We start from the raw sequence: 22,896 nt of genomic DNA on the forward strand, positions 1-22,896 counted from the left end.
AATGAGGGCGAGGACTATTTCATCATACATGATGCCTCATAGCTTTTTGCGCGCTGGTGGGGCCCCATGTTGTGCAGAATGCGCCCTTTTTATTTTTTCGCCCCTGCCCTTCAAACAGTCTGCGTCCGCCACTGATAAGCAGGTTCTATAAAAGCAGAGAATAACCAAACGCTGAATGACCAGAGGAACAATATGTAGTTGTGTTTGTGTCCAGGTCTCCAGTCTACTATGGATGAGGAGAGAGAGGAGGGGGGTCCTACCTCTAAGACCTTCCTGGAGAACATTCATTCCGCCAGAGCAAAGCTAAGAGGTAAGAAGAGGATCTCTCCCTGTCTGTGTCCCTGTCCATCTCAGAGCTCAGCAGTGATACATCATAAAACCATCATTAGTCAGAGTAAAAGCTGTCTGTGGGTTTTGTGTTGAAGCCCAGAGCAGCAGGAGAGAGCAGACTCCTGGACCCAGCTGTGTCTCCATGAAGAGTGACCGCTCTATGGGTATACCTGTTGTGTTTAAAGATGGACGCCCCTCCAGAGAGGAGAGGTAGGAGTTTCAAACAGACGATGAAACAGACCACTTGATATCAGACTCTACTCTGGACATCTAATAAGCAGAGTGTTCTTAATAGTGATGTTCCCCTGATCTTTGTGTGTGTGTGTGTGTGTGTGTGTGTGTGTGTGTGTGTGTGTGTGTGTGTGTGTGTGTGTGTGTGTGTGTGTTGTGTTGAAGCCCAGAGCAGCAGGAGAGAGCAGACTCCCCTGGACCCAGCTGTGTCTCCATGAAGAGTAACCACTCTATGGGTATACCTGTTGTGTTTAAAGATGGACGCCCCTCCAGAGAGGAGAGGTAGGAGTTTCAAACAGACGATGAAACAGACCACTTGATATCAGACTCTACTCTGGACATCTAATAAGCAGAGTGTTCTTAATAGTGATGTTCCCCTTATCCAGTGTTGGGAAAGTTCACTTTCTACATTAACTAGTTCAAAATTCAGTTCACACATTTTTAAATGAACTAGTTCAGTTCATAGTTCATAATTCAAAAATTTTAACTAAGTTCACAGTTCCAAAAAATGAACTAGTTCAGTTCTTTTTTCAATATGTTACTGCAAGCTATTATTTTTTCAAAATTATTGCCACAGCCAATATAGAAGTACAGACAGCAATTATTTGATCAGTTTTAACCAATTTTGAATCCTTATGCAACCAGTGTTCACATTAGCATTGAGGGGACAGCCTTTCCCCATTGTCGCTTTAACGCTTTGTTGCTGTTCAGTCCACACTAGTAGCAGCTGCAGCTTTCACCCCTACAGTATATTCTCAGAAACATGAGGAAAAACTTGCTGCTTGAATGGTATTTTTTAATAAGGAATTATTATAAGAAAAACAGGACAGTAGTCCTTAAGGTGCAATACCAATTTTCCATTTCAAATTCCATTCAGTACATACTAAAAAGGAATACTGGAATCCTGGTCAAATATACCAGGCAGGTTCAACAAACAAGTTACATGAATAGTAAAACTCTCAAGACCATTCTACTAACACAAACTGAGGTAGGAACCAGGCTGAGGTAGCCGTGTGCTTCGGTTCAATGTGCCGTTTCAGGTTTGCCGTGGATGTGACTGAAGTGCGGATTTTCTTTTTGAAAGCCGGCAGGCAAAGTTTGCACAGAAATGCCAGATAGTTCCCATCCTCACCGACCTTGTCATAAAACTGTTTCAAGTGCTCATACGGAGCCTCCTTGCTGCTACACGCTGCTGTCGCTTCCATTTTTGTTTTGATGACGCATGCGGATGCGGTGCTGCGGCAGCGTCACTGCCTGGTGGCATGGTGTTGCCAGATTGGGTGTTTTTTCCCGCGACATATAGAAAGGCCTATTTATGGTGTGTTTCAGCCGGGTTTTCGCCTGGAAGTCTCTATTGAAATCTGGCACCCTACTAAACGAAGTTAAACTAAGAGAACGTTCCGTTCACAGACACCAGAACGAACAAGTTCACAGTAACGTTTATCCGGCAGTAATACAGAACGTTCAGTTCACGTTCACCCAAAATATGAATTAGTTCATGAACTTTCGTTCATTGAACGCGTTCAGGCACAACACTGCCCTTATCTGTGTGTGTGTGTGTGTGTGTGTGTGTGTGTGTGTGTGTGTGTGTGTGTGTGTGTGTGTGTGTGTGTGTGTGTGTGTGTGTGTGTGTGTGTTGTGTTGAAGCCCAGGGAAGCAGGAGAGCGCAAACTCCCCTGGACCCAGCTGTGTCTCAATGAAGAGTGACCGCTCTATGGGTATACCTGTTGTGTTTAAAGATGGACGCCCCTCCAGAGAGGAGAGGTAGGAGTTTCAAACAGACGATGAAACAGACCACTTGATATCAGACTCTACTCTGGACATCTAATAAGCAGAGTGTTCTTAATAGTGATGTTCCCCTGATGTGTGTGTGTGTGTGTGTGTGTGTGTGTGTGTGTGTGTGTGTGTGTGTGTGTGTGTGTGTGTGTGTGTGTGTGTGTGTTTTGTGTTGAAGCCCAGAGCAGCAGGAGAGAGCAGACTCCCCTGGACCCAGCTGTGTCTCCATGAAGAGTGACCGCTCTATGGGTATACCTGTTGTGTTTAAAGATGGACGCCCCTCCAGAGAGGAGAGGTAGGAGTTTCAAACAGACGATGAAACAGACCACTTGATATCTGACCCATATCTGAGTTCATCAGAACTGTTTCTCCCCCGGCTTGTCATCAGAATATGGATTAGTTGTTCTTCAGCCTGAGTACTACTGGAGTTGACGTCTTTCAGCAAGAGGACCCTGCTCCTTGTACCTCCAGCTCACTCACTTTCCTCATTCTCATCCTCGTCGTCAATCCGCTTATCCGGAGTCGGGTCGCGGGGGCAGCAGCTCCAGCAGGGGGCCCCAGACTTCCCTTTCCCGGGGGCCACATTGACCAGTCCTGACGGGGGATCCCGAGGCGTTCCCAGGCCAGTGTTGAGATATAATCCCTACACCTAGTCCTGGGTCCTCCCCGAGGTCTCCTCCCCACTGGTGGTGCCTGGAACCCCTCCCTAGGGAGGCGCCCAGTGGGCATCCTTACCAGATGAACCCCCTCAACTGACTCCTTTCTAGGCAGAGGAGCAGCGGCTCTAATCCAAGTTCCTCACGGATAAAAGCCTAAAGTACCGTACAGACCTGAGTATTAGACCACCTTGATTACAAGACAACCCCCACTTTTTAAAGACTTATTTTTGGTGAAATCGTTTTTTTATAAATAAAAAAAAAGAATCATTTGATTTGAAAAATCATGATAATTAAAACACAACCTTGTTCAGATCAGAACATCCAGGATGCTCTTCTGTCCGTCCACTCCCAGAGAGGAGAGATGTGGAGGGGTGCGCCCAGACAGACACTGTGAGAAAAGAACCTCCACTAAGACCACCCAACCCAAGAGTTCACAGGACAGGAAGTAGGGCTGAACCATTTGGGGAAATCATCGAATTGTGATTATTTTGACCAATATTGTGATTGCGATTTAATATGCGATTTTTTTAAAATTCATTAAGTTCCTTATGTTCTGTGTTATTCACTAAAAAAGCAATAAATCATTCTGTAGTATGACCCAACACAACATTGGAAGCAGTCAACATATAAACTGCTCTTTCCTTTAGGCCAGGCCGATGTGTTGAGATGAGTTGATTATATAACATCTTTATTTAACTATTGAATGCTAAAAGAAAAATAAATATGAATCTGACTGATCTCCAGTCAGTAACGGTAACAAATCACCCACCAAAAAAAAGTTTTGTGTTTTTTTTAATCACAGCCTTTGCGATTTGCATATCACGTTCTATTACATCGCGATTTCAATTTGAATTAGATTAATCGTTCAGCCTTAACAGGAAGTGTGTGGAACTTAAGCCATCTGCAGTGACGGCAGGAAGCCGTCTGCTACTGTGTGCTACTGGTGCGGTGTGAGGTTTAAAAATATATAATTATGCAACCATTGACAAGCTTAGTGACACGTTTCCATCCAAAGTGAAAAAAAACACCTTTTGAGTGGAAACAAGTTTCATTGTGACAAGTTGTGTCGTTCTCCCCAAACCTTGCTCACACACCAGGCCACTAAGATCCTCTGAGACCAATAGGTTAATTATCCCCAGAGTCAACACGAAACATGGGGAAGCAGGATTTAGTTACTATGCAACAAATAGCTGGAATAAACTCCCTGAGGATTTAAGACTTGCCCCAACTCTGACAGCTTTTAAAACAAGACTGAAGACTTTTATGTTTGCTTTAGCTTTCTGCTAAATCTTAAATCTACAATGCTTCTATTTTTTATTTTATTAGTAACTTTGCCTTTATTTTCTCACTTTCTAAAATGCAATTTTTAAAACTCTGCCTTTCTAAAATGTTTTTTATGTTTTGCCATTATTTTTTATCTATTTTACTTTTTACTTATCTATTATTTTATTTTATTGTATGACAATGTTTATATGTGAAGCACTTTGAGTCTGCCTTGTGTATGAAAAGTGCTATATAAATAAAGTTGCCTTGCCTTGCCTTATCACCAGGAAGACAGAATGTAGATCGACTTTTAAAAGTCTAGACCTCGGACACAAGACAACCACACTTTGTCAGACGCAATTCCAGGGAAAAAAACTCATCCTATAATCAGGTCAATACGGTCATTCTAAATTAGTATTCCACGTGTATCGCCTATGAAATTCTATGTAAGAAAATTATTAGTTATTGAATGATACTATTTCATATATATAAATAAAGGAACGAGTTAGGAGAAATGTTTTTTAACAAATTATTTTATAGCCTGTGCATTTGTGTATTTGATCCAAACATCTCCACAATAATCAGTAATCTCATCTCAACCAAGATAACTGTTATTTGTGTGTGTGTGTGTGTGTGTGTGTGTGTGTGTGTGTGTGTGTGTGTGTGTGTGTGTGTGTTCTCCACAGACACCAGAGGAGGTCAAAGGTTCCCAGTGGTCCGTCTGTACAGCAGCAGCACACAGAGTTGAAGGTGTGTAAATGTACAACACTGAGTTCAGTCATGAATGACATGTGAACAACATCTCTCCTGGAGCTAACAGTCTGGAGCTAACGGTCTGGAGCTAACAGTCTCCAGGCTTCCCTCTTCAGACCAGCAGGACGTGAATCCAGGACAGACGCTTCTGATGTCCTCAGTTAGTTCACAGTAAAGTTCTCATTGATGTTTGTTCTGTTCCAGCGGATCAAGGAGAACGCACACGCTTTTCTAGACAAGGAGGTGGAGAAGCTCTGGAGGGTTCTCTTCCCAGATTACCCACAATGCTCAGAGAGCCAGAGGGAGGAGGAAGAGGTGGATGGTGAGGAAGAGGAGCAGAGGAGGCGCGCCAGAGAGGGAGTGCTAGACATCACACTGCTCTGCATGAAGCAGTTGAAGCTGGAGGAGATGGCCGACTTACTGAGGAGCAGTAAGATACTCTTATTTTTAGAAGAGATTACGAAGATACTTTTTTGGATCAGTAAGATACTCTTACTTTGAAAACAGATCAGGAATATACTCTTATTTTGAAAAATGATTAGGGAGATATCCTTATTTTGAAAACTTATTTTGAATATGCTCTTTTTTTAAACAGCAGTAAATGACTGTTGGTTAAAAAAAGGGCAGTCATATTTTGATAATTTGACATCAACAATTTTTGATAGTGTGTATACTTTCTTCTTTTATCATCTAATTTAGAAAAAGTTGCTGCTGAGTGCCAACATAAGATCAAGGCTTATCTGAAGGAGAAGACCCAGTGTGTGTTTGAGGGAATCGCTAAAGCAGGAGAGTCAAGACCTCTGAATGAGATCTACACAGAGCTCTACATCACAGAGGGAGGCAGTGGAGAGGTCAACAAGGAACATGAGGTCAGACTGATTGAAACAGCTTCCAGGAAGCCAGCCAGGGAGGAAACACCAATCAGATGTGAAGACATCTTTAAACCCTTACCTGGAAAAGATCAACCAATCAGGACAATGATGACAACTGGAGTGGCTGGCATTGGTAAAACCATCTTAACACACAAGTTCACTCTGGACTGGGCTGAAGGCAAAACCAACCACGACATACACTTCATATTTCCTTTCACTTTCAGAGAGCTAAATTTACTGAGAGATAAAAGGTTTAGCTTGCTGGAACTTCTTCATCACTTCTTTATCAAAACAAAAGAAGCAGGAATCTGCAGATACGACCGGTTCCAAGTTGTCTTTATCTTGGATGGTCTGGATGAGTGTCGACTTCCTCTGGACTTCCAGAACAACCCGATCTGGACTGATGTCACAGAGTCCACCTCGGTGGACGTGCTGCTGACAAACCTCATCAGGGGCAACCTGCTTCCCTCTGCTCGCATCTGGATAACCACACGCCCTGCGGCAGCCAATCAGATCCCTGCTGATTGTGTTGACATGGTGACAGAGGTGAGAGGGTTCACCGACCCACAGAAGGAGGAGTACTTCAGGAAGAGATTCAGAGACAAGAAGCTGGCCAGCAGGATCATCTCCCATGTCAAGACATCAGGAAGCCTCTACATCATGTGTCACATCCCAGTCTTCTGTTGGATCACTGCTACAGTTCTTGAGGACATCTTCAAAACATCCCAGGGTGAAGAGATGCCCAAGACCATGACTCAGATGTACAGCCACTTCCTGAGGGTTCAGTCCATACAGGGGGACATGAAGTATCATGGGAGAGCTGATACAGATTCACACTGTAGTTCAGAGTGCAGGAAGATCATTGTTTCTCTGGGAAAACTGGCTTTTAACCAGCTGGAGAAAGGAAACCTGATCTTCTACGAGGCAGACCTGTCAGAGTGTGGCATCGATATCAGAGCAGCCTCAGAGTACACAGGAATGTTCACCCAGATCTTTAAAGAGGAGTGTGGGCTGTACCAGGACAAGGTGTTCTGCTTTGTCCATCTGAGCATCCAGGAGTTTCTGGCTGCCCTTTATGTCTTTAAGACCTTCATCGACAGTGGTGTCAATCTGATCTCAGATCAACCATCCAGGTGGTCTACTCTTAAAATAAACAAATCAGATCGCTTCTATGAGAAGGCTGTGGACAAGGCTTTACAGAGTGAGAACGGACACCTGGACTTGTTCCTCCGCTTCCTCCTGGGCCTTTCTCTGAAGACCAATCAGAGTCTCCTACGAGGTCTGCTGAGACAGACAAGTAGTAGCTCACAGACCAATCAGAAATCAGTGTCTTACATCAAGGAGAAGATAAGTGGAGATCTCTCTCCAGAGAGAAGCATCAATCTGTTACACTGTCTGAACGAGCTGAACGACCGTTCTCTAGTGGAGGAGATCCAACAGTACCTGGCATCAGGAACTCTCTCCAGAGAGTCTCTATTACCTGCTCAGTGGTCAGCTCTGGTCTTCATCTTACTATCATCAGAAGAGGAGCTGGATGTGTTTGACCTGAAGAAATACTCTGCTTCAGAGGAGGGTCTTCTGAGGCTGCTGCCAGTGGTCAAAGCCTCCAAAACATCCCTGTAAGTTCACTAATAAAAATGTAATAATAAAATATTAAAGTTATAATAATGTACAAAACATCTCTGTATGTGCTCTAAGAACTTATATTACGATCCATGCAACACAATAATACTAGAATATAAACTAATAATAACATAAAATATATGTCTGTAGGTGCACACTTAACAAATATACTCACTTGAAACATATATAAGTATACAGATACATAGTTATATGCTGCAAATATATATATATTAAAAAAATAATGACAGGTGAACTGACATCTTTCAACAAACTTCATGTAAAAAGTGAAATTGGTTCTGAAGAGTAATATGTTACTGTCTGTTTAATTGTGTGAAGGCTGAATGGCTGTAATCTGTCAGAGAGATGCTGTGAAGCTCTGGCCTCAGTTCTCAGCTCCAACTCCTCTAGTCTGAGAGAGCTGGACCTGAGTAACAATGATCTGCAGGATTCAGGAGTGAAGCTGCTCTCTGCTGGACTGGGGAGTCCACACTGTACACTGGAAACTCTCAGGTCAGTTTTACTCAATGTGCAAACAATGAAACTACAATTTTTAATATCAGAAGACTACTTGATATCAGAAGTGTTAATTGTGTTATGAAATGCATTCATTAAAATGTTCATTTACCTTTTTATTATTGTTATTTATCAATTGTTTGGGACAGTTGCTGAGCATAGACTGTGTAGCTGTTGACTCATTTCAGTTGTCCCCTGTTGTGTGTGTAGGTTGTCTGGCTGCCTGGTCACACAGGAAGGCTGTGCTTCTCTGGCCTTAGCTCTGAGCTCCAACTCCTCCCATCTGAGAGAGCTGGACCTGAGCTACAATCACCCAGGAGACTCAGGAGCTATGCTGCTCTCTGCTATGCTGAAGGATCCATGCTGGAGACTGGACACTCTCAGGTATGGAGAGGACAGCTCACCACTCAGGGACAAAGTCTCCTACAAGCATTCAACCAGCTGCTGGATGAAGTGGTTTCAAAACATAGCCCTAGCTCATGTTGTGGGGAAAGTAATGATGGAGGAGCCGGGCATTGGCATGGAGCTAGGCGTTAGTGTGGAGCTGGGCATTAGCATGGAGCCAGGCGTTAGCATGGAGCTAGGTGTTAGCATGGAGCCGGGCGTTAGCATGCTGCTCGGCGTTAGCGTGAAGCTGGCCGTTAGCGGTTGTGGGTTTCCCACCAAAAAGACAACGATTGTATTGGCGCTGAGCGTGTGATCCCTTAACAACGTTACTAACCACCGAGACATCAGCGAGTTCTGGTTGATTATGGGCTTAATCACAAGTGAATAATAATACTCAGCCTCATTAATACAGCCAAGCCGTCTGCACATTTAGGTTGAGTGTGCAGCTTAGTCATTATTGTAATATGATCTTGATTATAAATCGGCTTGTTAACTCACCGTAGTGGTCCCATGAACCAATGTGAAGCTCAACATGTGAATAATGTTTCCCTGTCTAAAGACAACATGCTGCTCTCTCTTTGTCAACATGTGAATAATGTTTCCCTGTCTAAAGACAACATGCTGCTCTCTCTTTGTCAACATGTGAATAATGTTTCCCTGTCTAAAGACAACATGCTGCTCTCTTTGTTAACATGTGAATAATGTTTCCCTGTCTAAAGACAACATGCTGCTCTCTCTTTGTCAACATATGAATAATGTTTCCCTGTCTAAAGACAACATGCTGCTCTCTCTTTGTTAACATGTGAATAATGTTTCCCTGTCTAAAGACAACATGCTGCCCTCTCTTTGTTAACATGTGAATAATGTTTCCCTGTCTAAAGACAACATGCTGCTCTCTCTCTGTTAACATGTGAATAATGTTTCCCTGTCTAAAGACAACATGCTGCTCTCTCTTTGTTAACATGTGAATAATGTTTCCCTGTCTAAAGACAACATGCTGCTCTCTCTTTGTCTCCCCAGTGTGGAGCACGGTGGAGAGTGGAGGATGAAACCAGCTCCACAGAGATGTAAGTGCCTGTTTAGTTTGATTAATCTCAACACACACTAACTATAGAGATGGAAAGTCCATCCACACAGCAGGAGGTGACGTCCGCTCAGTCAAATCATCCTGGGAATGAAGATGATGGTGGACATCACCTTCATCAAACTGTTGATGTATAATAATTATATTCTACAATAATCTATATTTCGTTCTCGTTTGATATTTGCTTCCTAGTGAATGTTACGCAGCATTAAGAAATATTAACCGTGAGCGGCCAGCCGTACGAGGGCTGAAACGTGTGCGAGTTTGACCCCCGTGTGCAGGGTTCTAAATTAACTTTTTTGATTACCAGCCAATTGGGCTGGTAACTTTCTAAAGTTACCAGCCAATCAGAATTTCCACTAGCCAAATATTTTGTTGATATTTGTTGTTGATATTCTCAATCTCATCCCCTGCCTCCTTCCCCTTCTCGCCCCCAGACGTCTGTCCAACCAACCACCGCCGCGTTTAGTTTAAAGCGGTGGTTCTCAAACTTTTTCGGTCATCCCCCACTTTGGAGAAGGGGGGATTTTCAAGCCCCACCTGCCCCCATCGCCCCAACACAATGCTAATGAAATACGCCAAGCTTAACATTTCCAAACTTATTGAAGTAACATCAAGTTACATCATGTTGTATCTAAATTCTAACTAAATAACATCAAATAACAGCAAGTTCAACAATAGAGAAAATAAAAGTGCAGCTGTGTTATAACTTGCATCAAGTTCAAAAATAGAGAAAATAAAAGTGCAGCTGAAAGAAAAAAGAGCGAGACTTCTCCGGTGCTGGATCTGATGCCTATTCAGGAGCGGAGGAGTCAACTAAAACCGTCCACAGTGGATGATGTGCTTTTTTGCACGGCAATCTAAAGCACCACGCCAAACACCACTAGTGTAATTCCCCGGCGTTCCATCTTATGTGTCTGATTTTCCTTCGGGTGCGGGTCGGGCGTTGGTATCAATTTATAGCGGGTCTGGTCGGGTGCGGAATGTAATTTGCGCTACTGTCGGAACACGGGTCGGATGTGGTTTTAAGTTTTGCGGGTAAGGACGGGTGCGGGTTTGCAAATAAGAGGCGTGCAGGACTCTGCTCTGCTCATCTCTCTCCACTCCGCTCTGCCTCTGGCTCACACACACTCTGCCCCGGCCCCGCTCTTCCACCACTCGCCTCACTTTTTTAAATCCCCTTCAGTGCGAAACATGCATTTGCAACATCTTGCTCCGACTGTTTTTGACAGACTAATTTTTAAATGTTTAGCTACCCTGGCCTACACCCAAATTTAGGATTGAGTTGCAATCGGCAAGGCAGGTTAACGAGCACAGCGACGCGGCGCCCCCGATATAGAACGACCAGTTGGAGCGCGGCGACGGCACCTATTTTATTGCATGAACAAATATTGATATATATCTTATATCGACATTCTGCTTGAAAATAGGAGATATGACTTTTGGCCCATATCGCCCAGCCCTACTGTCAAGCTTTCGCTCCTACCATAAGAAACATGGAGTTTTCAGTGACACTTCCTCCCGTTTGTCGCGCCCCACCTGCACGTCTCTATTCCCCACCAGTGGGGCGCGCCCCACACAACATCACGTAGCATCACGACAGTGCTCATGGGAAATGTAGTCAGTACTGCCCAGGGAGCGAGAACAGTACGACAATTCACCATGACGTCACAATTCGTTCTTCCGGGTGGCAAAAGCCGAAGCGTTCTCCGATGGCACCACTAGTAAACAAACCCTTCCATGTCATTTGACCAGGGCAGAGCGATCCAGAAAACAGAGTCAATGGCTTGAATGAATGGTTTTCTTCTTGCGGGGTGCTACAGGACGTCTCATTAATATATATAAATATAACTTATATTATATTATATTAATATTGTTTACGTCATCGTTTCAACTTCAGATCAACAATGGTTTTATCTATGTAACTATGTTCACAGTAGCCGGCTGGATGGCTTCAGGTCAGTGGCAGCCGCTCGCGTTCTGCCACCCGGAAGTGTCCTTACGGCTATTGTTTACTAACATTCTGAAGTGTCCTTACGGCTATTGTTTACTAACATTCTGAAGTGTCCTTACGGCTATTGTTTACTAACATTCTGAAGTGTCCTTACGGCTATTGTTTACTAACATTCTGAAGTGTCCTTACGGCTATTGTTTACTAACATTCTGAAGTGTCCTTACGGCTATTGTTTACTAACATTCTGAAGTGTCCTTACGGCTATTGTTTACTAACATTCTGAAGTGTCCTTACGGCTATTGTTTACTAACATTCTGAAGTGTCCTTACGGCTATTGTTTACTAACATTCTGAAGTGTCCTTACGGCTATTGTTTACTAACATTCTGAAGTGTCCTTACGGTTATTGTTTACTAACATTCTGAAGTGTCCTTACGGCTATTGTTTACTAACATTCTGAAGTGTCCTTACGGCTATTGTTTACTAACATTCTGAAGTGTCCTTACGGCTATTGTTTACTAACATTCTGAAGTGTCCTTACGGCTATTTTTTACTAACATTCTGAAGTGTCCTTACGGCTATTGTTTACTAACATTCTGAAGTGTCCTTACGGCTATTGTTTACTAACATTCTGAAGTGTCCTTACGGCTATTGTTTACTAACATTCTGAAGTGTCCTTACGGCTATTTTTTACTAACATTCTGAAGTGTCCTTACGGCTATTGTTTACTAACATTCTGAAGTGTCCTTACGGTTATTGTTTACTAACATTCTGAAGTGTCCTTACGGCTATTGTTTACTAACATTCTGAAGTGTCCTTACGGCTATTGTTTACTAACATTCTGAAGTGTCCTTACGGCTATTGTTTACTAACATTCTGAAGTGTCCTTACGGCTATTTTTTACTAACATTCTGAAGTGTCCTTACGGCTATTGTTTACTAACATTCTGAAGTGTCCTTACGGCTATTGTTTACTAACATTCTGAAGTGTCCTTACGGCTATTGTTTACTAACATTCTGAAGTGTCCTTACGGCTATTGTTTACTAACATTCTGAAGTGTCCTTACGGCTATTGTTTACTAACATTCTGAAGTGTCCTTACGGCTATTGTTTACTAACATTCTGAAGTGTCCTTACGGCTATTGTTTACTAACATTCTGAAGTGTCCTTACGGCTATTGTTTACTAACGTTCTGAAATGCCGTGTAGAGTGGCTCTGAGATTGCCTCATGCATCACCGGCCAAACTGGCGTAAAGTAAGTTTTTATGAACACCCGCCAAAATGATTTTTAACCCGATATGATTTGTAGCTCCGATGCTACGTGTGAGGGCCGCCCAGCGAGGACCCCCCCCCCCCCCCCCCCCCCCATCCCATTTAGTAGATCTAAGGCCCAGACAGGACCAGTGCTTTAGTAGATCTAAGGCCCAGACAGGACCAGTGCTTTAGTAGATCTAAGGCCCAGACAGGACCAGTGCTTTAGTAGATCTAAGGCCCAGACAGGACCAGTGCTTTAGTAGATCTAAGGCCCAGACAGGACCAGTGCTTTAGTAGATCTAAGGCCCAGACAGGACCAGTGCTTTAGTAGATCTAAGGCCCAGACAGGACCAGTGCTTTAGTAGATCTAAGGCCCAGACAGGACCAGTGCTTTAGTAGATCTAAGGCCCAGACAGGACGCCCCGAGTGCTTTTCATTCAGGGAAACACAAGGAAGGTCTTACATTGTTTAGGAGATAAGGTAGGATATAATAATAACAACGATGATATTAACCTTTCTAATTACATAATTAGATGAAAGAACTAATAGAGCAGTTGAGTACGGCGATGTGTGTCCACACACAACTAGTTGTGCGATGATTAATAAATGACATTCAATAATCAATTTGAGAGACATTAGTTTGAGACTGTAGCAGAGACGATGCTACAGTCCAGCTAGGGGACTTCTAGACTCCTCTAGAAGACTCCTCTAGACAAGGACGCAGGGCAGTGGTGTTGAAGCCGGGTTAGAGTACGTTCTGTAGATAGTGATACCTGGCCTGGTGCTCCATGCTGCCATGCAGGAGACCTCTCCCTGAGTGTGTGTGTGTGACGGCTGCTTTAACCTGTGCACACTGATGACTCAACGTACAACAGGTGTGCAGCCTCACCCAGCCCCATAGTCCAGACTGACAGGTCCAGGTGAGGCTGCTTCAACAGCCCTCATTCACACACTCCACAGACACGTTTCATATATTAGGTGCCTCTTTAAAATACTGTTGGCTATATAGTGTAAACAGAACTGCTCTTTACACTTTACATTATTCTTCAGTGATTCATTGATTCATTTATATTTTATTCCCCTGTTACGGCCCCATCAAATGATCGAGACCAAATAACATGTAGGCTGTAGACAAAGGGTGCTGTTGAAGACAATGAATTTATTTAATCATTGCTTTTGTAAACATATGACGTGATGGCATTAAATCAACGAAAGGAAATAGAACAAAATAGAAAGAAAACCCGAACTAAACCGAACTCCGGGGGAACGACCAACTCTCTCACTCCGACCAGAAATAAAAGGTTAGGTGAGTCTTCTGTCCTCTAACCACGGCTCTGACTAACCTTAACTAGATAACCTGTAAACCCATCACCAACCATCAACGCTACACAAGTGACAAGGGCTGGTTATGGTCCGACGTTCATGCAACGCAAGTGGGTGACGGACCCCTCACGTCCTTGCGGACCCTCCTTGCGTCCACCGCGAGGGCCTGACGTGCGCCTCCCAAAAATTGTAACCTTCCGTCGAGGCGACGCAGCCGCAAGGGCTGTGATTGGTCCGCTCACTAAAACCCGACGCAGGACCAGAAAGGTTCAGGACTGCGTGGAAGCGTCTGCGGGGTCGTTGCGTCGACGTGGAACCATAAAGAGCCCTTTAGTCTGCCCTATAATAACGGAACAGCCCCTCATAGTGTCGCAGTACGGTATACCGATACTGAAACCGTGTCACAATAGCCGCCATTTAAACGCTACCAGACCGCATGTTATTAGTAGTGCTACTCTAACAGTGAGTGTGTTAAAGGGGACATATCAACCGCCTCCGCCTGTCACTCACTCCCAACAGCGCTGCTATTCTGGTCCACTCTTTAGTCACCTCACACCTGGATTACTGTAACTCCCTTCTGTTTGGTCTCCCCCACAAACTCCTCCATAAACTCCAACTGGTCCAAAACGCTGCTGCCCGTATTATCATCAAAACCCCTGCCATCTGTCACATCACCCCCGTCCTACATCAACTTCACTGGCTCCCTATCAAACACCGCATAGAGTACAAGATCCTCCTCAATGCATTCAATGCCATTCATAACCTTGCCCCCCCATATCTGTCTGACCTCATTCAAATCAATACTCCCACCCGGTCACTCAGATCCGCCTCCTCCATCAACCTCCACGTCCCCCCAGCTCGTCTGTCCACCATGGGGGCACGAGCCTTCAGCCGCTCCGCCCCATGCCTCTGGAACAGCCTTCCCCCGGACATTAGAAACATGGACTCACCTATCACCTTCAAATCCCACCTCAAAACACACTTATTTAGGCAGGCATACTCACACATGGACTAGAAATCTGCTGCAAGTTCTGTGTCTATTTTAAATTTGTTTTAATCTTGATCTCTTTCTATGCTTGTTAGGTGACCTTGAGTGTCCTGAAAGGCGCCATATAAATAAAATGTATTATTATTATTATTATTATTATATTATGAAAACAACACTTTTCCTGGGATTTGGGCTGTTGTTTTGGGTCTCTGGTGCTGCCACACGCATACAAACTTTGAAATAAGTCTGTACATGCTTTTTTGAGTGAGATATGCATTTCTGAAAGTACCCCGCCTACAGTTACCAAACGAGCGAGTCAGTTTCGGCGCCCCCTCCTACACATCATCAATATCATCAGAGGCACACATAGCTTTTGGCCATGATATTAGATATTATATTATATAGATACCTATATATTATATAATGTATTATTATTATATTATATAGATATAGAGCTCAGGGAGTCCGCAAACGACAACAATCACTTCTCCTCCATGCTGTGGTTCATTCTCTATTTCCAGCAAACAGCTTCAAAAACATGTTTTCCTGAACTCATATGCTATGTTTACTTGTTGAGAAAACACCATAATATGTCCTCTTTAAGACCTCCTTCCTATGAGTTGCTTGGATGTGCGACCGCGGGACTGTGTGTGTGTGTGTGTGTGTGTGTGTGTGTGTGTGTGTGTGTGTGTGTGTGTGTGTGTGTGTGTGTGTGTGTGTGTGTGTGTGTGTGTGTGTGTGTGTGTGTGTGTGTGTGTGTGTGTGTGTGTGTGTGTGTGTGTGTGCAGTGCTTTGCAGTCATCAGTTATTATTTTCTCTCATATGGACGCTAGCTTTCCTTTGAGAAGCAAAAGGCAAAATGTGTTGGGGGCGCCCAAATGAAACAATCCCGATCTCCCCCCCCCCCCCATCAACAATCCCAATCGCCCCCCCCCCCGTCAACAATTCCGATCGACCCCCCGTCAACAACCCTGTGATCGCCCCCCACCGTCCCCCCCATCCCGATCGCGCGCGCGGGGGGGGGGGGGGGGGGGGCGGGCGCTCGGGCGGAGTCTCTCCTAGGGCACAATTCAGTGTAGAACCGGCCCTGGTAACGGTGTCTTGTTCTCCCCTCAGATGCCTGTGAACTCACACTGGACCCAAACACAGCCTGCAGAGAACTCTCTCTGTCTGAGGACAACAGAAAGGTGATGTGGGCTAAAGAGCTGCAGCCGTATCCTGATCACCCAGAGAGGTTTGACCACTGGCACCAGGTGTTGGGAAGAGAGGGTCTGACTGGTCGCTGTTACTGGGAGGTAGAGAGGGAAGGAGGTGTTGCTGTAGGAGTGACATACAGAGGAATCACAAGGAGAGGAAATGGTGATGACTGCATGTTTGGACGGAACAACAAGTCCTGGTTTCTTTATTGTTATGATGGTGGTTACTCTGCCAAGCACAACAATATAGACACAGCCATCCGTCTCCCCCCCGCTGGCTCTACCAGAGTAGGAGTGTATCTGGACCGGCCTGCTGGCACTCTGTCCTTCTACAGAGTGTCCCCAGGTGGAGGAGGGTCCTCAGACACACTGACACACATCCACACCTTCAGGACCTCCTTCACCCAGGAGGACCTCCTCCCTGGGTTTGGGTTTATGACTTCTGGTACCTCATTCTCTCTGAGTTAGTTGTATTAACACACACACACACACACACACACACACACACACACACACACACACACACACACACACACACACACACACACACACACAGGTTATGAATCTGGATAGATAGTGTATTAAATGTACTGAGGATATGAATCGGGATAGATAGTGCATTAAATGTGTTTTTTTAAAGAGTAATTTATTCTTCAACCTACAAAAACAAATAATCATGTTTAGATGAATAATTTTTGTATGTAGTTTTAAAAAAAAATTAAATAAAGTTGGTGCTATAACCGAGTATGGCCACTAGATGGTAGTGTTTCTAAGTTATTCTAATTTTATGAATTCTGAATTGTGAACACTTTTGAAATGGAAACTAACGATTGTTAACCTATTAGGTATTGATCAAGACCGGAAGAAAATAAATGAAACAATTAAATTAATCAAATCTATAACATTAATAATGTAAAAAAAAAATAATGTATAAATACAGAAATAAGAGATGTGTATTCTGTCGTCTCCTGGTCCTTCTTTAGTGGTCAGTTTATAAATCCTCTGCATGGAGGGTCACTTTACAGGTGTCTCTGTGACTGAACACAGCGCTGTGTGAGTATGAATCCAACATGGAGACAGTTACCAACATTTACCAACGCCTGTCTCCTTATAAATAATCTTATAATATAATAATCTTATAAATAAAAAAAATCACAATCCACGACAAAAACATCGCATACGCCATTACATGCTCCGAATGCCACATCACATATGTCGGCGAAACAAAGCACACAATACTCACTCGACTCAAACAACATTTCTATAACATACACAGAGGTACATCCAACACTAGACTGGTGGAACATTTCCAAACACACCCCATTACCTCATCATTCATCACTGGGCTGGAGATGAAGGCGTGCTGGTCGGACAGACAGAGGAAGGCGGCGGAGCGTAGATGGATAGCCAAACTAAAAACACTTACCCCCTTGGGCCTGAACGTCAGGGAGTAGGGACCGCGCCGGGCCGCTGCTGGGGGCGCTGGGAGAACCCGGGACTCCTCCTTGGGGCTCCCTGCATGGCACCGGGTCCACAGTGTGCGTTTTAAAATGTTGCATGTTTTTATTACTGTGTGTTCTTTTTTACCATGATTTTATTTAGGCCTCCAGTTTTACAAGTTCCAAATTCTGTTGGAGGCCTCTCGACCCTATTTTTATTCCTTCCATTTTACTTACCTATTTATTTATTTATTTATTTATTTATTTATGTATTTATTTATTTATTTTCTTACCTTGGCACTTATTTTAGCACTTTTTATCTTTTATCCACATGTTTTTAGTGTTTCTGCATTTTATATCTATTTATATATTGTGTGTGTGTGTGTGTGTGTGTGGATCTCTCCCCCTTCTTTTTATTCATTTTACCTGCTCTTTTTAATAGATGTGTTTGTAATCGATCCCGGTTGCTGTGCTGGCTGCTGCCCCACTAAGGGAGGCCTCTCGGGACCCCAGCCCCTTGGGCGTTGTCCGCAAGTCTGAACGACCTTGGTTAGGGTCAGGGTCAGGGTTAACCGGCCAGCACCCCATCATCGGTTTAATGTTTGGCCTGTATGTCAATTATGGCTCCCACTGCACTGCTGACCATCCTTGGAAGGAGGGATCCCCCACTCGGCGTTTCTTCCCTAGATTTCCTCCGTGCTCATTAAGGGAGTTTCTTGTTGGCCATGTGGGGGCTTGGGTCAGGTCATTAATACTTGGCCTGTTGAGCCCTTTGAGGCAGTAATGGTGATTCAGGGCTACAGATACAATTGAATTGTTCTGGCTTTGTCTCGTCGGTGATCCGTGTCGCTCTTCAAGAATTTCAGAATCAAATCATCTCTGATTTCGTAATTTGCTGTCATGGACTCTTTTGTTTTAATATGAAAAATGTTTTAATATGTTATGGGTTATGTACTGGAATTATAAAATATCAATACTATTACTATATTTATACTATATATATATATATATATATATATACATACTATATTACTATTTATGAGCTACAATCTGCAATCAATCGAATATCTCAACAATACCAAAAAAAAAAAAGTTAAGGAGAAAAGAGGCTGAATCTCTCAGCCAGTGATTAAGTTTTATTTGTGAGAAGAAAGAGAAACAACGATATATGGTACAGTAAGGATGTTTATAGTAACAATCTCAACTTTTATTCATCAACGCATATCAGTGTTGTAGTCAAGTCACTGTGCCTTGACTCCAAGTCTGGTTCCAGTCTCCAGTGTTCAAGTCGAGTCCACTGCTCACACGAGTCGAGTCCGAGTTGAGTCCCTGTTGATCAAGTCGAGTCCGAGTTGAGTCCCTGTTGATCAAGTCGAGTCCGAGTTGAGTCCCTAGGTAGACCACTAGGCACTAGGTTGTACACACACTCATGTCACGGGAATTAACTCCTTAACTTAATGATCCCCACGTCGTAAGATTGTATGTTTCTATATATGTTTGAACACCAAAAAGAGTCACATTGAAGATAAACGATTATCTTATTCACTGCTCTGAAGCTAGTTTTAAAACCCCGGTTAGACCCTGAACACGGCCTGGAACAGGGCCTGGAACACAGCCTGGAACAGGACCTGGAACAGGACCTGGAACACAGCCTGGAACAGGACCTGGAACACAGCCTGGAACAGGACCTGGAACACAGCCTGGAACACAGCCTGGAACAGGACCTGGAACACAGCCTGGAACACGGCCTGGAACAGGGCCTGGAACAGGACCTGGAACACAGCCTGGAACAGGACCTGGAACAGGACCTGGAACACAGCCTGGAACAGGACCTGGAACAGGACCCTGAACACAGCCTGGAACAGGACCTGGAACACAGCCTGGAACACGGCCTGGAACAGGACCTGGAACAGGACCCTGAACACAGCCTGGAACAGGACCTGGAACAGGACCTGGAACACAGCCTGGAACAGGACCTGGAACAGGACCCTGAACACAGCCTGGAACAGGACCTGGAACACAGCCTGGAACACGGCCTGGAACAGGGCCTGGAACAGGACCTGGAACACAGCCTGGAACAGGACCTGGAACAGGACCCTGAACACAGCCTGGAACAGGACCTGGAACACAGCCTGGAACACAGCCTGGAACAGGACCTGGAACAGGACCTGGAACCCAGCCTGGAACAGGACCCTGAACACGGCCTGGAACAGGACCTGGAACACAGCCTGGAACACGGCCTGGAACAGGACCTGGAACACAGCCTGGAACACGGCCTGGAACAGGGCCTGGAACAGGACCTGGAACACAGCCTGGACCAGGACCTGGAACACAGCCTGGAACAGGACCTGGAACACAGCCTGGAACAGGACCTGGAACAGGACCCTGAACACAGCCTGGAACAGGACCTGGAACAGGACCTGGAACCCAGCCTGGAACAGGACCCTGAACACGGCCTGGAACAGGACCTGGAACACAGCCTGGAACAGGGCCTGGAACAGGACCTGGAACACAGCCTGGACCAGGACCTGGAACACAGCCTGGAACAGGACCCTGAACAAAGCCTGGAACACGGCCTGGAACACAGGACCCTGGATGGGTCTGTAGGGGGCGTGTCCTGTCAGTGTTGGAGGCGTGTCCTGTCAGTGTCGGAGGCGTGTCCTGTCAGTGTTGGAGGCGTGTCCTGTCAGTGTCGGAGGCGTGTCCTGTCAGTGTCGGAGGCGTGTCCTGTCAGTGTTGGAGGCGTGTCCTGTCAGTGTCGGAGGCGTGTCCTGTCAGTGTCGGAGGCGTGTCCTGTCAGTGTCGGAGGCGTGTCCTGTCAGTGTCGGAGGCGTGTCCTGTCACAGTTGAAGACGTGTCCTTCCACAGCCGGAGGCGTGTCTGATCATCGTTGGGGGGGCGTGTCTTCTCTTCTGAGAGGTGGTTGACTTGTGGGCGTGTCCTAATGTTTCACCCAAACCAATGGTTGGCCATGCAGTCTCTGTTCCAGGGCACCGAGCAGACCCAGCACCACTCACTGGAACACTGCGCCCTGGGACACACCATGTGCACACAACCTCCTGGAACACACACACACTTTATGAGTCGAGTCGCGTCGCGTTGCGTCGCGTTGCGTCGCGTTGCGTCGCGTCGCGTCGCGTCGCGTCGCGTTGCGTCGCGTCGCGTTGCGTTACCGTTCTTCTCCACCGGGACCCTGCACCGAGGACAGGGTCGGGTGGTCTCTCTGATGGTGTCGCGAGACGCCAGTTCCCACCGGCTCCTCTGGAGGGCGCCCTCGTCCACCACCACACACCACCACACACCACTCTCTCTCTGAGAGAGAGAGAGAGAGAGAGAGAGAGAGAGAGAGAGAGAGAGAGAGAGAGAGAGAGAGAGAGAGAGAGAGAGAGAGAGGGCCTTTACCCTAGCTCACTCCCTCTCACTCTACTCATATTTGTATCTTCTGTATATTTCTCAGTTCCATTCTGATGTAAAACATTTGTTTCATTTGATTTAATTATATAACTGTCCACACACACACACACACACACACACACACACACACACACCGTCCTCTGGTTGGACGGGGGGGAGGAGTCAGCGTTCTGATGTCTGACCCGGCGCTAGCTTATCTGTAAAACACAACGACAACAGAAACAGCTTTTCCTTTTGTCTTGTTGTGGCGTCCGCGTGTCCGTCCGCTTCCCCGCTGGAGGCCAGACTGTAAACCAGGGGGGGGGGGGGGGGGGGGGGTCAGCTGGCCGCCTTGTGGCGCCCCCCACAGCAGCCCCACGCCAGGGCGGCGCGGTGGCAGGCATGGAGGGGGGGGTAGAGACACAGGCAGGGCGCCACCAGGGACAGGGCCCCCAGGGCCAGCCAGCGCGGCCCCCGCCGGGCCCCACCCCCGCCCCCGCAGGAGCAGGGGTCCGAGAAGTCCCCCTCGGGGTCCGTCATGCGGTGGTGCAGCATGCTGTCGGCCACATGCAGCTGACCCGCCGCACGCCGCCACCCACCGCGTCCGGCGCGTCCTGGCACCGGCCCCTCCGATTGGCCGAGGGGTAGAACGTCTCGCCGCAGTGTTCGCACTGAGCGCGCCCGGAGCGGCCCGCCTTCCTGCCCTTCATCCCGCCGCCGCCGCCGTCCTCGTCAGAGGGGGAGGAGCTGGGGAGGAAGGGGCGTGGCTGGGCGGAGACCACGAGAAGGTTCTGGGCGTGGCCCGAGAAGCCCCCGTGACGGGCGTGGCCGGGGGCCCACGGGGCCGTCGGGGGGCGGGGCCAGGGGGTAGGAGTACTCGTGCTTGGGGCCGTCCGTCTTGGAGAAGTGCACGTAGGAGGAGGACGGGTCGCTGTGCAGGAAGTGGTCGCGCACGGCGGCGTGGCGGTAGTCCTCGTAGCCGGTCCGCCACGCCCGCTCTGGACCGGACTCCCAGCCCCGCTCTGGACCGGACTCCCAGCTCCGCTCTGGACCGGACTCCCAGCCCCGCTCTGGACCGGACTCCCAGCTCCGCTCTGGACCGGACTCCCAGCTGCATCATGTTTTGAACTACACACTTTTCCCATCTAGCTTCGACTGGGTTTTTGGATTTTCGGTGCTGTTAAAGTAGCATTAATAATCGACAATCCAAAAAGCCAGTCGAAACTAGATGGACAAAGTGTGTAGTTCAAAACGTGACGCAGCTTTTACTTCTCCACCACCTACAGAGTCTGTTATGTACGATCATTCATAAACCCCGTGTTATTTCCCGTAGGCGGAGGCGGGACTTATTCTTCAGAGGTCCATACACAATGAGACACAAATACACAACATATAAAAAGACAAGAGACAAAACAACGTGACCAAATACAACCGATAAAATAAAACACCACCGTTCGTTAATAAAAGTCTACTCCGATTAACTCCTTAAAAAAAAGATAAAGCGCGTTAGTGCTGTTTGAACGTGCCGGCGAGGTTTAACCCTTGTTAAGTGCATTAACTGCACTAGGACCATAGGAACACGTCTACCTACTGCACCTGACCCCGGGCAGCCTGGACCTCCGAGCCGATGGTAGGAGAGCAGGTCCCTCCCAGAGGGGCCGGTCAGAGCTGCTCAACGCCCCGGGCCTTCCTCACCACCTGCCCTGATGTGTGAGGGGGGGGAGCTGCTGGGGGTCCACCATTCTGCTGCCAGTTTTCTTTTACTTTACTGTTTTATGAGTCAGTTATCTTATCATATACTAAAATGCTAAAAGGTTGGTTCTGTCTCCATGTATTATTTCATATCGTTAGTCAATCATTG

The 22,896-nt window shown here is 46.2% G+C and overlaps 1 protein-coding gene and 1 pseudogene across 4 annotated transcripts in view; one reads left to right on the top strand and one right to left on the bottom strand.

The window, feature by feature from the left end:
* Positions 1–5,166: 5,166 nt before the first annotated feature.
* LOC311350681 (NLR family CARD domain-containing protein 3-like) overlaps positions 5,167–22,896 on the top strand; it is a 240,816-nt gene continuing 223,086 nt past the window's right edge. For 2 of the 3 annotated variants that reach the window (XR_014636668.1, XR_014636669.1), the window contains exons 1-6: positions 5,167–5,442; positions 5,712–7,503; positions 7,844–8,017; positions 8,231–8,404; positions 9,428–9,474; positions 16,124–16,194. Coding sequence is in view for 1 of the 3 variants with exons in the window: in XM_084470745.1 (XP_084326871.1) it covers positions 5,199–5,442; positions 5,712–7,503; positions 7,844–8,017; positions 8,231–8,404 (2,384 nt within the window). In the remaining 2 variants the exon portion in view is untranslated. The remainder of the gene's footprint in view (positions 5,443–5,711; positions 7,504–7,843; positions 8,018–8,230; positions 8,405–9,427; positions 9,475–16,123; positions 16,195–22,896) is intronic. The other variant, XM_084470745.1, reaches the window with a different exon arrangement.
* On the bottom strand, positions 21,174–22,777 carry LOC311350080 (sprouty-related, EVH1 domain-containing protein 2-like; annotated as a pseudogene). Its single transcript has 2 exons — positions 22,731–22,777; positions 21,174–22,146 (listed from the first exon to the last, which is right to left on the bottom strand). The product of its transcript is annotated as a sprouty-related, EVH1 domain-containing protein 2-like (transcript).

The sequence above is a fragment of the Micromesistius poutassou genome (genome assembly GCF_964030765.1).
Source record: "Micromesistius poutassou genome assembly, chromosome: 7".
Lineage (NCBI taxonomy): Eukaryota > Metazoa > Chordata > Actinopteri > Gadiformes > Gadidae > Micromesistius > Micromesistius poutassou.